We start from the raw sequence: 18,743 nt of genomic DNA, 5'->3' as shown, positions 1-18,743 counted from the left end.
CATCATTTCCTGTGCATCATTAATTTCTCTCTGCTTATCTGCATGTTTAGTGAGAATAGGACACCATAACTACTAGATTATAGATTATTATAAAGACGCTTGACACACACAGTAGGAGAAGGCTAACAAAAAGAGCAGATGGGGCTGGGATTGCTCTATTAATGCCTCTTTTCTTTTGCTGGTTTGAAGGGCCTTCCAAGTTCTGAGCATTTACTAGTAAGTTTGTTTCTTCTCACGTCATAATTTGGGGTTTAATGCTGACAAAATACAAACTAAATGTGTCTTCTGGCTGCAGAGAAATGAAGCTCTCAGTCCTGCTTTGGAAATCATCATGGAGCCTCCTGCTGTTTTACAGCAAGAGGTCAGTTTTTAATGGAACTGTAAGCCATGATATGATTTTCTTCTATTATAAACTGCAGAACATTTTGACCCTAAACTGTGTAAAAACTCACATTAACACTAGAATTATCAAAGCATGGACTTGCCCATGTTAGACCAAGGCACGGAGATCTTGAAGACGCTTCACCACCTCAGCACATTGATCCACAGCCTGAAGAACCCGCTGGGAACCAGACGCAACCCGGCTCGAACCTGCCTGGACCTTTACAACTGTGAGCAGCGGATGTACGACGGTGAGGAGTCGTTTAACTGGATGCTGTGTCTTATGCACTTGTTCTGTGTCAGTTAGTCAGATTTTGTTTGGATTTCTTTTTTCGCAGGAGCTTACTGGATCGATCCAAATCTTGGATGCAGTGCAGACAGCATTGAAGTGATGTGTAACTTCACTGGTGGAGGACAAACTTGTCTGAAACCTATTACAGTTTCAAAGGTTTGAACTTCTTTGCATTCCCTCTTCACCAAATCTACAGGGCCTTCCACACTGTAATGACAAACATCATTGTTTATATGAAACGTAAAGAGAATGGTTGAACTTTTTATTACAAATGAAGATCTAAAAAGTGAGGCATGCATTTGTTTCCAGCCCCCTTTAGTCTACTATCCCTAAATGAAATCTACAAATTTGACTTATGGTACAAGTGCAAGAAGAAAGTTATTGTTGGAATTCAACCTGTTGAGCCATTAGAACTCTGCATATTGTGAAAAAACTGACATTCTACATTACTATTCAGATGGTAAAAAATGGTGGGATGATCTGGGCGTGGCGATGCTTTCCCTCAGGAGAGACAGGGACATGATAAGAGATTATGGACAGATGGAGGGTGGTAAATACAGGTCGTTCATGGAACAAACTGCTTTGTAGGGTCACTTTCCATTAGGACAAATATAAACATTCAACTTGAGTTGCAACACAGTATTTTAGATGAAAGTAATCTAATTTAGAATCTATGATATGACTTGAAGATTGATATTCAATAATGCATTTCATCCCATTTGACTGAGCTTGAGCTATTTTGAGCCATAAATTCAAAAGGTTTGCAAAGCTGGTGGAGACATGCACCAAAAGGCTTTCTACTGTAGTTATAACGAAAAATTGGTTCAGGCTTAATACATGATGCATGTTTAAAATTTGTATTTGCATAAAATTCTCAAAGTATGAACTGTCTGGATTGGTATGTCACACAAAATCCAATTAAAGTACACTGAAGATTGTCAACTGACAAAATATGAAAAAAAAAAAAAAAGTTCCTAGAGGTATGAATACTTTTACAAAGCTCTGTAGATGAAGCTGTAATGAACATTTACCACTCAGATTCTACAGAGGGCACAAGTAGGGGAATGAACACATAAATGTTCCAAATAAATCTCGAAAAGGGATATCCAACAAAAAAGCTGAAGAAGCAAAGAGTTTAAGACTGTAAATATCATTTGTGACAAACATGAGCGTAGCCGTCCAGGTTTTTGCTGTTAAGCATGTTTTTGGAACAATTTGGATGGCCTGTTAGAACAGTAAATCTAAATGTATTGCATTAAGTCTCCAGAGTTGGATGCAATCAAAAGCACTCTCATCTGGAAAGTAAATCTCTTTATCTAACCTTCATCTGTTGGCGTTATTTTATCTTTAACATGCAGAGTTAAACGTCTGGATTCCACACAATGGCAAAGACGTATGCCAGAATACTTCCAGCAGAAGGAGCAAAAAAAAAAAAATATATATATATATATATATATATATATATATATATAAACAAATGTCATTCTTAATTCAGAATCTGTCATACAGATGTAAGTGATTCTTAGAATAACCAGTTTATTTTTATGCTTAGACCAGCAAGAATGACTTAAGAGCTTTGAAAAAGCAGTAGTTGATCAGATTTCTAAGTTACTTACGTCAATGTAAGTTCTGTTTCAAAGAAAGCACACACATTAGATCAAACTAGACCACCAACATCTGCGGTTTATTTGAATGTGGTGGACTTCGTTGAAAAGTTGTGCCGTTTTTTAGGGGACATTTTAAAAAGATTAATGTGGCTTAATAAATCCAAACATCTATTCGTTTATCCATCCGTTACCTGTAACTGCTTGTCTGTGCCGGGTTACGGTGAGTTTTGGTGGCTCGGGTAAACAGAGCTGAACAGAGACACAAACACACACAGGACAAACAAACATGCACACACACTCACAAATGCAGAGACCATTTGACTTAAGAGTCATTGTTTGGACTGTTGAAAGAGGCCAAAGCTCCATAAGCTTGTGCTTATGGGGAGAAAATGCAAACTGTTTGCAGAAACACCTCAGGAATTCAAACCCAGAATGTTGTAGCTGCACAGCAACAGTGCAACCAACTGCTGGCACTCCCTGAATCCAGACAACAATCAACAATTACTAAATCTCTCATGAACACGAAAATGAAGGCCTGGCAAAAAAAAAAGGTAAAATGAAGCTCAGAGACGATAGAATATTTTACATTAAGCACTTTGATCAGTTCTATGTTCCAAGGATAAAAGCTGAGTGTTGCTTTATGTGTCAGAATTTATTTACTTATAAAATATTCATCTGATGGTGAAGAGCAATGGCTGCTACAAACAGAGTCATCATCGGTGGCTGTGTTGAGCATGCAAATATATATTAAGTTTTTTCTTATAGACTGACCTTAAAAAAAGGAATGATGTGAGATGGTTTCTATAGAGCATAAGTGCAAGAAACCAGATTGTGATTCACAAATGTATAAAGTGTGGAGACCAGAACCAGTCAGGCTGTAGTTTATAGAACCGCGTTTAAATGCAGATATTTTTGAGGTATGCATCTGCCATCTTTACATAACGAAAGACCAACATTTGAGCCCATTCTTTGTAAAATAATTCAAGCTCAGTCAGAACATATTGAAAGTATCTGTAAGCATGCATTTTCACGCCATGCCACCGAATCTCTGTTGGACTTTGATAAAAGACCTTAACTGGCCCATTTTTCATACAACTGCTTTGATCTAAACCACCCGATTACATGTCCAGCTGTATGTTTTACAGCTCTTCTTGGTATGCATTCAGTCTAGGTAGGTGGCCATGTCTTGGTAGGTCTGCAGTTGTGCCAAACTATTTTCATTTTTAGACTTTGGCTTGCAGATATGAAGTTTGACACGTTAATAACTAAACCTTCTCCCTGATGTGTCTGCTGTATTCTTTGGTCTTCATGATGCTATTTGTTCTCTAATGGTCTTAAGAAACCTTTGAGGCCTTCAGTTTTATTTAAAGTGAGATTTACTTACACAAATGCAGACATTGTTAATAGTTAGGTAATGTATGAAGGGAATTGGTTGGTCTGGATTTGACTTGGAGGCATCAGAGTGAAGAGGTTTAACAACCAATGAATGCTGCCACTGTCTGAGTATAAAAAGTTTTGAAAGGCATTGAGAAGCTCTGATTTGTTTTTGGTCTGTAAGTTGCCTTAGCTTTTTCCAGGCAAATGACAAAAAACTTAATGTGATGTGATAACCACAAAATGTGTTTTTATTCCCCATATGTTAGAGCTCATTTCAAGAGGTGTCCATATTTTAGTACTAAAGTATCCTTTCTTGATACACTAAACCACATTAATCAGTCTGAAGTGTTCCAGATTGTTTTCAATGTCTTCCAGTTTTTCAGTACTTTACAGCAGTGCCTGGTCATTTGTTTTCTCTGTAGTTGGAAATCGGAGTGGGTCGAATCCAGATGAATTTTATCCACCTGCTGAGCACCGAGGCTGTGCAGCACATCATAATTCACTGCCTCAACGCCTCTGTGTGGGCCGAAGGTCCCACCCAGCAGCCTTCACCCAGGTCTGTAAGCTTCAAGGCCTGGACCGGGGAGGAGATCCAGGCAGGGGACCTTCTGGAGCCTCAGATACCCAGGGACGACTGCTGCGTATGGCTCTTTTTATTAGCACGCTGTACATAGGTTGACAGTAACAATATGATGACCTTTCTAACATTAATGAATGTTGGGATGCATTGATGCTTCATTTAGCAGATGACTGGCTGCACAGTCTACCGCAGACCAAACTGATGAACTTTTTGTTCTGACGCTGTGCTGTGACAACAACCATAACTAATTTGCAATAATGCTGATGTTTATGCATATAAATAAGTTTGTGGTCTTAATAGCTACAGTAGTGGAGATGTTTAGATTTTTAACAAAGCTCTTCAGATCCGTCGTTTTGCACATTATAGGGGTTCAAATAACCACTATAATCAAAACTTTAGTAATCAGTTTTAATTACTAAAAGTTAAATTGCTGCCTAAACTGTGTGATGAGATCCATGACTCTCAAATTAACTGATTTGAGTTCACATTCAGTAAAGTATGGCTGATTAAGGCCAAGGATTTAACTTTGACAAATTTATACAGCAGCAGCCCTTATATATGAAGCATTTTTCAAAGCTTTTCCTGCACACAGTTGAAGCTAATTTTGTCTCTGCTTTTGCCTTTCATCTTCACAGAAAACAAACGTTTTGAAAAGCTCCCTTCAGGGTTAAGATTTTCATTAATTCTTGTTTGCAGTATTGATGTCTAGACAGGAAAACAAGAGACTTTTGGCAAGTTTGCAGTGCAATCGCCTTTGTTTACAGGAGGTGATTCCTCTGGTGCAGAAGCTGGCAGTATAATTGTTTTTTGCAATCAACCATAAAACACAAAGAAGTAAAAGATGGAAAGGGTCTGTTAGCTTGGCAGCTGCTGACAGCGTTTTAGTTTAGTTTTTTATTGTGTTTTTGCATTTTTACGTGGACAGACTTTATGAGAAACAATCCTCTATAAGGGAGAGTATTTAAGAAGGAAAGGGAAAGGCAGTTTTAAAAAATACCTTCTGTAGAACTGGCTCAACTAAAAGTCATAAACTAAGCCATTTCCTATCCATTTTATCGCTAAACAGTAAACAATAGCTTTTTAATTGGATCCATAAATACATAAAATGTTAGACATTTTTACCAGTTTGTGCATGAATGAAACGTAATGAAACTTTTAAAGTGATTCTGCTAGACCATTTTAGATAGTTGAGCTGAACCACAACTAGCCTTTCATTAGAAATGCACAAATTATATTGATATATTGTAACATGGCGTTTTATTTGATAGAGTTTGGAATTCAATAAAAAAAATAAAAAAAGATCTCCTTATACACTTCAATTAGAAATGGCAGAATACATTAAGCTGCAGTTTTAATCTAATGTTTGTCTCTGCTGTAGCTGCAAACACAAAGCTGGCTTGCCTGCAGCAGGCTCCTGCACAATAACAGAGACTCGGGCACACAGGCAGGAGCTGCACGATGACATGGTGGCATCGTGCAGCTCCTGCAGATTTGTAAGCTGATCCACCACATCCCAGAGTTACGATGGATTGAGGTCTGGTGACTGTGGAGATTTATGCTCTATTTCTAAGGCCGGTAGTTTCTGGAATACTCAGTCAATGTCTGAACATGGCAACGATGCAAGTCACTGAAATCTCTTGGCCCCCATTCTGAAGCCTGGTTTGACCGCAAACAAGTTGCTTTTACCATGTCTTAATGTTTACAGGAGTTAAATTACTATCCTGTGATTGGTTGAGTCAATATTTTTGTAGGGTAATTGAACAGGTATCCAATTACGTGATCCATGAGTGTTTGTGTACAATGGCCAAAACCACATTTGGTGTGTATGTTTAGAAAAACTGAACACAGACTTTCCAGATGCAGAGAGTAAATTCACAACTCTTCTGTACATGAAGAAGCAACAGTTTGTCCTCAAAACGTCTCAGTCTATAGAAGATCACTCCCAAATACTTTTTTTTTTTGAAGCAAGGAGACGTGCTCACTTCGAGTTCTCCAGAAATCATACGCCATTCACGCCTGAGCTCATTTGAACTTCTCTGTTCATCTGGAAAGTTTTCACAGCTCTTTAGTTTTTACACATTTTATGCTACAGCTTTATTACGAATTGTTTCAAATTTATCCCTTCCATCTTTTGAATGTGTTATTAAATTGAAAACCAAGATATCAGATTTATGAACATATTCACAGCCTTTACTTACACTTTTTTGATCCACTTTAGGCAGCAATTACAACCTCAAGTCCTTTTGAATATGACAGCACAAGCTTAGCTCACCTGTCTTTAGGCAATTTGGCCCATTCTTCTTTGAAGAACTTCTCAAGCTCCATTAAACCATGAGATCTTCAACATGTGCCTTGTGCTCTCTGGAGCAGGTTTTCATCCAGGATATCTCTGCTTTGAATACTTTCTGGATGCACAGCACCAAAAATAAAGGGATCATTTCCACTGGAAACTGTTACCTGGTAGCTCTGTTCATTATTCAAAGTGACTCGTGATCTTTTAATAGAAAGGCAGGCTATATATCTAAAAAAAAAACAAAGCTGATTAAATTTAGACCTTGCGTTAATCTCTGGAATAGAAATCAGAAATTTGCCTCCACTTTCAATATTCCTGTAGAAAAGGTAGAAGTGGATTTTTCCCATCATTTTGTGTTCTGCCTCATGTGTTATATAATCGTGTCTTTCAGATCAGAGATGGACGCTGGCATCAGACCCACTTCATTTTCCAGAGCCAAGACCCAACTTTGCTTCCCATCATAGATGTGCACAATTTGCCAACCACAGAGCCCGGCGCGCGGTTTCACCTCGAGGTCGGACCTGTTTGCTTCCTGTAGCGCCGACTCTGAACACTTCACAAAGGAGCGACTGCATTAAAGCTTTGAAACGGAGGAAGAACATCAATGATTTTTGTACTTTCCAAAACAACAAAACCCTCCGCCCTCCCTATGAAAAATGCTTGGACTGCAAAAAATAAAAACAAGACAAAAACAACAGCAGGGGCACTATAAAAAGACAGCTCATTGAAATTGCAGAGAGAAAACTTCTGGCCCAACTGATAGCAGAGACTTGGTTGTGTGACACAAGAGCTGGCTGCCTCCTTCGGAAAAATTAGACGGGCTTCTTAATCTTGTCATCTCTGAAACCTTGTATATTTTTATTCAAGGTCTGACGAACCGTTCTGCAAAAAACTGTACAGAAATATGGAAATTATACATCTTGAGATGAAGTACTATTTATAGATGTAAATGTACTTTGTACTGTGCGTTGAAGTGCAATTGCTATAGTTTGCGACGTGTAGGGATATACAGTCATATCACCCATTCAGGTATGCAGCGTTACTCCAGGTGTTTCTGCGTGAGCCTCAATTAGCAGCTCGGTGATGAGTGTTTGTGCAGGTATGTTCACAGTGTTGCGTGGCACTTTCAGTGCAAACGTGGAGCAAAGATGTCAAAAATGCTACCTCGCTCTGCACCGCTCAACTCGACAAAACTGAAGCCACGACCTGAAGCTGTTCACACTCTGGGGATAAACTCTTGTCAGTGCTCATCCAAGCTATCTCTGTGCTTTAAAAGGGAAGAATGTAAAGTACACACACGCAAAATGTCTTGAAGTATCATCTTGATGGTTTATTTGTATAATTTCAACACTATAAGTTAAGTTTTTCTTTTCAAAATGTAAGTTTATTATCTGCAACCATTTAGTATCAATAATTTCTATTTAAAAGTTATTTAAGTATTCAGTAGCTCTCCACCTCAGAAGCAGGCACCAGCGCTTTAAAGGTTATTTAAGATGCAACAAATATGATTGGTCTCGCCAGTCTGTGATCTCAGAGGACTTCTAACATGACAGAATACAATGTAAATCTCACAGTGTTTGTTGTGTGATCAATCTTTTTTTAATGCTGAATAACGTCTTAATGACTCCACAGGTAATTGAGATAAAGTGTGAAATTCTTTAGAAACAACTTTTATATACGGGATTTGACAAGATAAAATAATTTTCAAAGAATATGAAAAACATGACTCAATGATCCTCATAGTGTTAAATATCCAAGTTTACATAAAGTTGTAAACTTGCATAGTAAAAACGTTAAAAGAATACAATGAGTATGCTGCATAGCAATCATTTTCCTATTTTTAATGAGCCAACTGTATGAAAAACAAAATGTCACAAAGCCCTATTGATATGTTTTCAGCTGCATATGTTGGATTTACAGTACATTTTTTAATGCTATACCTTTAACATATTAACCAACAAAATGTTACTACATCCAACAATATTACACTTGAACTTTTTTACATTTTAGATGGCCAAAGTTGTTACATTATTTGCAGACATTAAATTACTCTAAGTTACTATAATACGTCTACTTCTCCTTCCTGGCTTCTGTGATAAAACAAACAAACCAACAAAAACCTCATTGTGACCCTTTATTCAAATGCCTTTATTCTCAGGCTTTTGCATTTGAACATCCCTCATCTTGGGCACATGGCATGGCGACCCCCATCAATCGGTAGGTTCACCCCAGTGATGAAGCTGGCAGCGTCGGACGCCAGGAAGGCGATGCTGTGCGCCACCTCGTCCACCTCACCCGGCCGGCCCAGGGCGTGCGTCTGCTTGCACTTTTCAAGAAACTGCGGATGGAAAGTCAACAAAATATCAAAAATGTTTAGATGTGTGAAGAGCGTTGGGCAAATTCATGTAACAATGAAATCCAATTCAGAGTGTAACGGCTAATATTTTTAATAATCAAGTATTTGTTAGGACGTATAATAAATGGCGCACAAATAAACTGCGATTGGTACCGATAAATGGACTGTTACGAGCCCTAATCTTAAACAGACCAATTCCATTCATCATTTCTTATGATCTTGTGACTTGAACCGGTCAGGAAAAGAAGTGTTGCAACTACTGACTGTACAGAGTTTTCCTGTTTTTACAACAGAGTATAACAAATCTGTTTTAACAGTGGTGTGCTTGCAGTCCAATTTAAACAGATTGCAATTTGAAATTTGTTTCAAAAAAGCCTACATCAGGTAAAACAGACACCAATGACATAAAACGCTGTCTGTTCAAAAGTCTCTCATACAAAATAGACTCAGTTCGACCAGCATTTGTTGTTTTATCACCTGGGCATACTGGTCCTCATCCAGTCCAGCTCTTCTGTGGACATCTGTGATAATCACTCCAGGACTACAGAGATTAAAAACACAAATACAGAATAAACATCTTATAACAGAACACATATTTAGTTCTGTGGAAGTAATAATTTCAGAAAAAGAAACGACAAATGCTTCCAGTCACGTACCAGACAGAGTTTACTCTGACATGCTTCGATGCCAGCTCTACAGGTAAAATGAAGCAGTTACATAATGCTCAGTATACGTAAATGCAGTGCAGTACTTTCTATTAAAAATGATATTTATCTTACCAAGAGCTATACAACGTGTAAACTGGTCAATTGCGGACTTGGACATGCAGTAAGCCAACACACCAGGGAACTGAAAAGAAGAAACATCTCAATTTTTACAACGTTTAAAACAAAACATATGATGCACATGTTTTACAGTGTTTAAATTAACAGTTTGCATCCCAATGGATGAACTTTATCAATCCCTCCATAGGAAAATGTAGCAAAAAACAAAACCGCAAACTGCAATAAACGACTCACAATGGCAATCAAATCACAAAAAAATCCAATTTCAGTAGGAAACAATGTAAGATGACTAAAAGCTATACACCATTTTAAAAAAATAGTTGATTAAGAAGGATACCCACAGATCTCTGCCCATTCACACTGGAAACATTGACGATGGAGCCTTTGGTCTTGATCAGGTGGGGTACACAGAGCTGAGTCAGGTGGTAGACCGATCTGATCAGGGAAACAGAAAAGATACAGTCCCAGAAAAATCAGCTTAAGAATCAAATATGAAGTCACTATCATCTAAAAGTGGGTCTAAAATGACAGATTCCTTGACAGGAAAGGTATTATCATTGCTGAAGGGAAAATAATCCCACATCTGTGACTGGATTCAGCAGTGTGATAACAGCAATATCACTCCTGCCCACAAACATTCACACGATTTGTCAGGCGGCTTTTTGCTGCTGCTGAGATCTGATGTTTGTGTTGAGTTAATGCTGTTTGGGAAGCTGTGGGTAAAGGGAATGTTTTTTATGACATGCTGCTTTCTTTCAATGTTCACCTTCATTTAACACACAAATTGAACTGATGTTCTGGAAAGTGTGATAAATGAAACAAGAGAGAGAAAACATCAAATGCTACTCCAAAGGTCTCTTTGTCCTTCATTTCGGTTCAACTTAGTTTATATTTATAGCATTCATTCACAACGACGATTGTCTCAAGCTGATACATTTCTAGTTTATGTTTGGAAATATGGATTTAAACAGGAATACAAAAAAACAGAGAATCACTGGCCCTGAGGTACTTTCTATGTTAAAACACGTTCAAGTGTTTTATCTATACAGAGAACAGATTAAGTTACGGACAGCAGTAGCTCAGGTCCTTTTGTTGAATGGTGTCACAGCTAAAAAGAAATGCTGTTGTCGATGATGTAATATGCTACCCAGAGAGAAAACAGAACAGAAATGTAACAGAAGCATAACCTCAAATAATGAGTAATTGGAGAGTAGTAGGAAACGGTAGTATAGTGAGGAAAGATGTCATGTATGTATGTTTACACTGGAATGACTGGAATTAATATTAATGTTTTTGAGTTTGTGGAAGAACTTGTAGCCAAATGTAAATGGTCAAAATGTCACTGGAAACGTCCAAGAAGATGTTTGTGATTATGTTTCCAGTAATTATTGAGAAAGGTATGAGTAATTTTAGACACATTATTTTCAGTAATGTAGAACATTAGAAATGTGGAATGTAACCCAAAGCCCTTAACAACAAAAATAATCTTCTGGCCAGAAACAAACTTATTGCTGCCTAAAAATCTTTGGGGGGCTTAACCCTATTTTATTCTACTGGAGCAAAATAATATATTAAAAAAAGCAAAAGTCTATAAAAAGGTTTATCTAGAGAAAGTAGTAATATATGTTTACATTTAATGTCCCACTACAAATAGTCATAGCCAATAATCATACAATTGCAAAACAGGCATGCAAGATTGGAAAAACAATAGATTAAATTAAAATGTACTAAGCTTCTTTAAAAAATATGCAATAACAAATGGATTTTCTTAATACAGTGGGTACATCATCACAAACATTTTCAAGACAAGGTTCACAATACATTTGCATAATAGCAGTTTTTCCACCTCTGAATAAATAAACACATGTAAGACTGAAAAAGCTGCTTCATGGTGGGGAGAAAAATTCATAACAGGATTTTTTTTTCTTTTTTATAAATTCACAGATGCCACAATTATCACTACCTCAAACAGCCTCTAAAAATAAACGTCATTAAATCATTATTATTATCTATACTTTAAATGTTTCAGCTCATTGGATTATTTTAATTAGTAAACCTAGACTGTTTTTGTCTGGGGTGTCAATATAAAACTACAGAGACCTCATTTCTCTGTCCACCAGGCCGCATGAGCGTCATGTTTGTCCTGTCACCATGTTCAGCACGGAAGGTGCTGAGAGGTTAAAAAAAATCTCTAATGTTGACAGTGAACTGTAGAAAAGAATAGCATTGGTGTCATCAAGTCTCCATTAAAACTTAAAATAAAACCCATCTTCATGCTAACTAGTTGTTTAGGAGTGATGGAAGGAAAAGCATTTTTAGTCCACAAACTTAAAAATGTGAAATTTGCTAAAAACCTTCTAGGATTTACCTAGAATGCAACAAAATGAAGAAGTTTATTGCTCAGTGAGAGATTATGCTACTGCAATAAAAGATGAATTTATTTTTGGACGTTTTAAACCTCTTTATCAGGGGTACTGATAAAAGAAGAGGGCAGAGATGGAGCATATGGCTTAAAAAAATTAATAAACTGCTTTTACTGGTATTAAATGGTAAAACAAGCAAATTCATTGGTTCAATTATCAGAAGAATAAAAGTTTTTCTTTTTTACATTTTTGAATAGAATTGGAAGACATTTAAGAATTTGTTCTATTATCTAAAGAAGTGAAAATTGTATTTCTTATATGCCTTTTCAAAATACAATTTTAGGGGTTAGTTCACCTGATTCAGTTACTCTAAACTTGGTGCCTTTTGCAAAGCTTTAGTATCAACACCCTACTGTCTTGCAAACTAAATCTATATATAAGGCACTAACAGAAAAGACAAGATTGATAAGGTAAAGCCCTCCCCACACTCCTCTGATATCTTATATTAAAACGTCTGATGTTTTAATATAATATATATGTATAATTAATCCAAGAGGTGATGACAGTTTGGATGCCGAGGAAAAATGAGACTAAACCTATCAGGTTACAAGCAACATGAAAGAACCGTCAGATATTTTTTTGAGAGGGGTGAGAAGATTTTTTCCTCGTAGTTTTAAAACCGTAAAACATGCGATACAAAAACACCAAATGCTAAACTACAAATTTCCCCCTAGACTCATCATCTGACATATAAAGGGGAACACAAGAAAGAAAAACAACTGATACCAATCTGAGATTATTCCTGAGAGTCGTTCTTTTAATAATCGAGAAGGCAATAAAAGTATTTTGCCCGGAGCTGCAGCAGCAACAGCTCAAGGAGAAAATAATGAATTTTTATCACATGGAAAACAGAAACACAAGGTTATGATTAAAAAACTCCTTTTTCCCTCCTAAATTGTATTCATAATTCTTCAAATGATGTGAAACTTTCATATTATAATGAATGTAATCTATTAATGCCTAATGGGATTTTATTTTTAAACTGTACTCAATGGCTGCACATGATCAAAAACAGCATTAGGAGTTCATACAATAAGGATACAAACTTCCATTATTCTTCAAGGTGCATGAAAGTAAATTAAAAAATGATTAAAACCTTTTTACTTCCAGTAATTGTTGCAGATATGTGTGCTTCCCTCTGCTGAAAAGCTTTCTGAAGATGCAGATTTCATCTTGATTATTGACTAGGGAGTATATGTTCTTGACTTGCCAGGAAACACATGTGACCAATAGGGATTATATGGAATGTTTTTCAATAAGAGGATGAGATAAGCTGAACACAACAATGCAGACAAGCTAAAGGACGCTATTAAAGCAACCGGCGCTTCCTTAGCACCCCAGGAGCAGATCTGTTTCAGTCTTTCAGCTAATTTACTGAAATAAATTAACTTTTCTATGATGAACTGACCAAAACCAATCTCTTACAACAAATAGCCCAAAATTAAATTGTTGAATTTTAAATTTTATGATTCCAAATGTATTGAAACCTGAAATCTGATGGCTGAAAGTTTCAGCCGTCACGGAAACCTTCTCTGGGAGAAATATATAAAGTGTGTTATTAGAAACAATCAACATAAAAATCAGACAAACTCATTAGGTATGCCACACAACAGACGAGGCTGAAAATAAATATTAAATGGCTTTGAGGCCCCTAAGAAAGCTCTGGAATAAAGAGAAATAGCAGAGCAGAGGAAAGTGCAGCAAGGCATAAAACACTGTTTAAACTGTACCTTGAAACAAACACTTATAAATGATCAAGATAAATAAATGCAGCTGCCTTGCAGGCACCTTGAGGTCACATAAAACGAGCTAAAGTGTTGAAGCATCTTTTGGTTGTACCACACAAAATTACCTTTTAAAGAAAAAGGGAAAAAAAACAACATCAGATTGATTTTAATCTCATGAGAAAAGTTCCTTTTGTGACATCTAAATCAGTGTGAAACTGAGTATCACAAATATCTTCTGAGTTTGAGTTACTAACAGTCTGTGGTGACTGAAAAAAACAGACTGATTAGACATTAAAACAATGCATTTCTATGTATTTTGTGCACTCAGAAATATAAATCCAAAAATGAGTTTAGCAGACTTTCTAAATGTAGTCTGAAAAGGATTTTAAATCATTAATATTTATTCTTTCCTTAAGGAATAGGTATAGTATAAGATTATAAAAATGGGATTTGTCAGTCTCTACTTTTTTGAAAAAAGAAATTGTCGATTTTATGTGCTGATTAGTTTCCACAGTTCAATCTTTGTAAGTCTTTTTCTATCACCTTCATCAATATTAAACCTTTGGAAGAAAGAAAAAATTAACACAAGAATTAAAAACATAACTTGAGAGAACTGATGGTATGTTACTGAACACAGAGTTAACTGGGGTCCTTAGAAAAAAAAGATAGTTGAAGAAGCAGGATTCTGGCCACGCCAAGTTCTACATTTACATGGATTTGAGTAGTGTCTCCTGTGAATCCTACCTGACGTTAACATTCATGATCTTGTCATACTGAGCCAAGTCTGAGGTCTCAATGCTGCCCATAGCCAGGATGCCAGCGCTGTTAACCAGGACATCCAGCCGGCCAAAGCGGCTAATGGTTTGATCCACAGTCTTCCTCACTGTGTCTTCATCAGTCAGGTCTCCAGGAACAAGCAGAGGCTGTAGAAGAAAACTGATGCTATATTATTATTCATTTGATAAAAACCTAAAATAAATAAATAAATAAAAATTTTACACTTGCAGTAAAATGTTTTTTTTTTTTTTTTTTTACAATACAATCCTGAAGCAGTAAAATGTAGTCATGGTGAACTAGGAGAAGATCATTCACATAGTTTTCATTCATACAGAATTCTGATAAGCAATAAATATGTTTAACAAACACTGACACCCTAGCCAATCTGCTCACATTTACTAGATATTGGCTAATTATTGTGGTTATTAACGGAAATTGTTTAAATGCACCTGTTTATACTTTTGGCTCAATGCAAATTTGTACACAGTTGTACCTCAGCAGCGCCACATTCGACGCACTGCTTGGCTATTTTCTGCAGGTTCTGAACGTCTCGGCCGTTCAAAGCCAGCAGAGCTCCGAGTTTAGCAAACAGCACGCTGGTACCAGCCCCGATCCCAGAGCTGGCCCCCGTTATCAGGGCCACCTTCCCCCTCAGTGATGACACCTGCAAAAAAACAAAACAACAACAAAACAAATAGAAACTGAAACTATCAGATGACTCTGTACCCAAAGGTAAACAAACATGCAGAAGTAAGATTTTCTTCAACTGCATTTCATGAAAAAGCCGAATTACCCATCCAAAAGTATATGGACTCACTTTAAACGCGTCCTCTGAAGCCATTTTTGGACGCTTTGCCAGAAATGTCTATGGCTTCGAATCCAGGACCAGCATGGTCTGTCCACTATTGATGACGTAATATGACGAACCAGCACTAGATTTGTAGTTTATTAAACGAACTGATGCTACAGGTGCCTCCCAAAAAAACAAGAATCAATTCTAAAAGTAAAACTTTTGTCTTTTAGACACGCAGTGATATAATTTGGTAGTTTATTTTTGTTTATCTTAATAACTATGGCGTCATAAGACGGACCACAAGGTCATTTACGACTACAATTCAAGAGTGTTGCAAATTTGCCCCAAATTAGGGTATTTCACTGAATTGTTACAGTATTTCTACAAATGGAAAATGTTTGTACAACGTAAAGTATTAGTTTTTTTGCTTTCATTTTGACATGAAAATGTGTTATTAGGGCCACATGGGAAAAAGTTTGTACACCCCTGTGTACAGGTAGCAAAACCCCAAATCCCTTGAGAACATGAAAAAGGTAGGAAAAAAGGTTTTGGTATCACATACCTTCCTGGAATTATTGGAGGCTATTTTAACCCAATAATAAATTCTTCAAACATGCTAGAAACAGTCAAAGGAACACTCCAGGTTTGTCAAAATTACATTATGACATGACACAGCTAAAAAAAGTTTAATTTTAGATAAAAGCCCCCCCTTTAAGTAACCAACAGTGGATTATTTAAATTGGATTCAGTTTGTTATTAAACTAGTAACTTTTCAGCAGTAGTCTTGACCACATATATCATGTCAGGCAGATTTTGTGTCCATGCAACGCTGCACCTATGCTTTAATGCAAAAAGGAGCCCTGATCTAGTATTGGGAACATAGAACACATTTATTTTTCACTAGGTTATTATTTATGTATTAAAATTTTTCATTTTTTTATGTAATATAGAATATTAATTTTCAAACAGAAAAAGGTGCATGAAATATATCCAATGAATCAATAGGAGTTTGATTTGTTGAGCTAAATTATAGAAATTGATCAACTTTTCAATGACATTCCAATAAAATGAGATGCACCTGGAATTCTGCCCAAACTTAAGCTTCTCAGCAAGTTTTCTCAATAGCATAATGCAATACCAGACAACACACAAGTATACTGAAAAATGTATTTATCTTTTTATTAATAAGATCAAAAAAAGAAAATGAAGCAGGAGAAGGGTTTGACTACGTATCCAGGTCAGGCTTGATTGTGAACAATTTTAGAAGAACAGATAAAAAAGAAAAACCTTTTATGAAAGAACTTGAGTTTCATACATGGAACTAAAAAAAAGTGTCTAAAGCACAAGCAAGTTGTGTATTTCCTTATCAAAACAACTACTAAGAACTTTGGAGCTTCATAGTCAGTTCTTGCCCGGTGTAGCTGTGTTTTTTTTTTTTTGTTGCAGTTACTTTTCTCCCTTTGACAAGCAATCCATTTTAACTTTGGAAAGGCATTGTATCTTCTGCCTCACTGAAGCAACAAAGAACAGGTCTGAATATCTGTGCCGAGAGTCGTCTATCCAGCAAATGGGTTGGCATGAATGGTCACGTCCTTTATCCGGCTCTCAGTGAGCGGCCGGAATGTCTTCTCATTCACTGGCAGCTTCTCCAGCTCATCCAGCGTTTCCAGACCATCAATAATCCTGCAAGAGGAAATAAAGGGAAAAGGAAATTAACTTCAGAAGATATATTAAAAGTGTCTCCTTTGTGTTCAAATTAGAATAAATCAATAGGTAATCTAAGAATCATTACAGCTGTATTTTGTATAAGTCTCATACTTTCCAAACACGGTGTACTTCATGTCCAGATGAGGTTGTTTGGCATATGTGAAGAAAAACTGGGAACCATTGGTGTTGGGGCCATTATTTGCCATCGACACCACTCCTCTGACATTGTGCTGCAAAGTAAGAGAAACCAAGTAATCCTGCTGCACTCTTATGTTTAAGCTGGTCCCAAACAACACTTTGCTCACCTTTAAGTGCTCACTGAATTCATCTTCAAATTTACGACCCCATATACTTGTTCCTCCTTTGCCTGTACCTGAAGAATTTTTTAAAAAATCAAATAATCAATCAAGAAAAAAATCCAGAGATAGTGAGAATGTCAGGAAAAGGTCATGTTTGTGTGTAATAAACTCCATACCTGTCGGGTCTCCGGTTTGAACCATAAAGCCTTTTATGTTTCGATGAAAGGAGCAACCATTATACAACCCACTTGCACACAAAGCCAGGAAGTTCTGTGAAGTAAATAAGATCCCAGTGATTTCCACATGAAATCAAGATTGAGTCTTCTGCTGCCTTTTCTACTCTAACTTTTTAGGTTTGCAATCACAAAACTGGCTGCTCTGTGTCTTCAATTACAACTTTCCTTGTCGTAAGAGGCCGCAAACAAAGATGTTCTCACACCTGGTACAGAATGGAGGACGACTTACAATACATTCTTCCTTTACTGTGGCAAGTCTCACAGTGAAAAATAACTATACCTAAAAGCAATATTGCTACATATGAAAGAGCTTATGTTGAACAACTGCATGGCAAATAAACAAATAGAAATAGAATATCCTTCTGTTTGAACACAGAAGGATATTCTGTATTCTCAACAGAGCAAAACTCCTATACAAATCTTTACTAGAGTCGGTAATAAAGCTGTCTGGGTTTGTACCTAATGACAAAACAAATCATCTCAGAGCTCAATGTTGTTAGATTCTAACATTTACTGTCCTAGCACGTTTCAATTTTCTGAGCTCAGTCTAAACATACTAAGTGAATACAGCTATTCCAGAGATACTGTCGAGGCTTTATCAGATCCTAAAAGCAGCTTTAAAACTCACCTCACACGATTTAGGAGCCCGCTCACAGAACAGCTCAATCTTAATGTCTCCCAGATCTGTGTGGAGGGTAACTGCCTAAACATGAACATGAAATTAAAAACAAATATTACAAACAACGGAATCAATGAGGCTTATTTGACACACCGAGCATTTTAGCTCAAATTGACAAATAACGCTGTTACACCCGCGGTGTTAATATAGTCATTAGGTCATTGGTATCTGTAAAACACGCCGTCCCTTAATCGATTAGGAGAATGTTAAACTATTTGAAACGCATCCCAAACTTTTTATAAAATGTTACAAAGCAATTACCATTTCAAATGTTGCGTCTATGCTGTGGTGCATACAACAAACCCATCCGGCTGGAATAGAGTACCTCGGTTAATGGTTCCGCGAAGAACTACTGAGCGTTGCTTGTCAGGACTGTTCGTGTCTATGTTCAGGGCAAGCTGAGTAAAATTTTAGTTCTGTGAAAATGCATC

The 18,743-nt window shown here is 36.8% G+C and overlaps 2 protein-coding genes across 4 annotated transcripts in view; one reads left to right on the top strand and one right to left on the bottom strand.

The window, feature by feature from the left end:
* Positions 1-8,101, top strand: part of col27a1b (collagen, type XXVII, alpha 1b) — an 83,866-nt gene extending 75,765 nt beyond the window's left edge. Inside the window, exons 56-61 of the mRNA XM_088008446.1 lie at positions 190-216; positions 296-361; positions 464-632; positions 720-829; positions 4,080-4,298; positions 6,922-8,101. Of these exons, the coding sequence (XP_087864572.1) occupies positions 190-216; positions 296-361; positions 464-632; positions 720-829; positions 4,080-4,298; positions 6,922-7,068 (738 nt within the window). The 3' untranslated portion in view covers positions 7,069-8,101. The remainder of the gene's footprint in view (positions 1-189; positions 217-295; positions 362-463; positions 633-719; positions 830-4,079; positions 4,299-6,921) is intronic.
* Positions 8,102-8,651: 550 nt separating this feature from the next.
* On the bottom strand, positions 8,652-18,681 carry LOC106922571 (peptidyl-prolyl cis-trans isomerase-like 3). Of its 3 annotated transcripts, XM_088008675.1 has the most exons (9): positions 18,574-18,680; positions 18,262-18,336; positions 15,092-15,262; positions 14,566-14,744; positions 10,013-10,106; positions 9,666-9,735; positions 9,543-9,579; positions 9,364-9,427; positions 8,652-8,868 (listed from the first exon to the last, which is right to left on the bottom strand). In XM_088008675.1, the coding sequence occupies exons 1-9, from the start codon at positions 18,604-18,606 to the stop codon at positions 8,710-8,712; spliced, it is 882 nt and encodes a 293-aa protein (XP_087864801.1). In that variant the 5' UTR covers positions 18,607-18,680; the 3' UTR covers positions 8,652-8,709. The 3 variants fall into 3 exon arrangements, with proteins under 3 accessions (XP_087864801.1, XP_014850583.2, XP_014850580.1); XM_014995097.2 differs by lacking the exons at positions 18,262-18,336; positions 18,574-18,680 and adding an exon at positions 15,416-15,533; XM_014995094.2 differs by lacking the exons at positions 8,652-8,868; positions 9,364-9,427; positions 9,543-9,579; ... (2 more) ...; positions 14,566-14,744; positions 15,092-15,262 and adding exons at positions 16,547-17,074; positions 17,210-17,328; positions 17,404-17,471; positions 17,574-17,667 and having other exon boundaries at positions 18,574-18,681.
* Positions 18,682-18,743: the final 62 nt, after the last annotated feature.

This window comes from Poecilia mexicana, unplaced genomic scaffold (assembly GCF_051168715.1).
Source record: "Poecilia mexicana isolate PSO_F unplaced genomic scaffold, ASM5116871v1 scaffold_9, whole genome shotgun sequence".
NCBI lineage: Eukaryota > Metazoa > Chordata > Actinopteri > Cyprinodontiformes > Poeciliidae > Poecilia > Poecilia mexicana.
This window is presented reverse-complemented; position numbering and strand designations above follow the sequence as displayed.

Excerpts from the sequence above, each read along its gene's own strand:
- LOC106922571 (XM_088008675.1), bottom strand. The coding sequence starts at position 18,606 with ATGCACCACAGCATAGACGCAACATTTGAAATG. Across the intron at positions 9,580-9,665 it reads TACACGTTGTATAGCTCTTG|AGCTGGCATCGAAGCATGTC; the intron begins GTAAGATAAATA and ends TTTTACCTGTAG. Across the intron at positions 9,428-9,542 it reads GTCAGAGTAAACTCTGTCTG|TCCTGGAGTGATTATCACAG; the intron begins GTACGTGACTGG and ends TAATCTCTGTAG.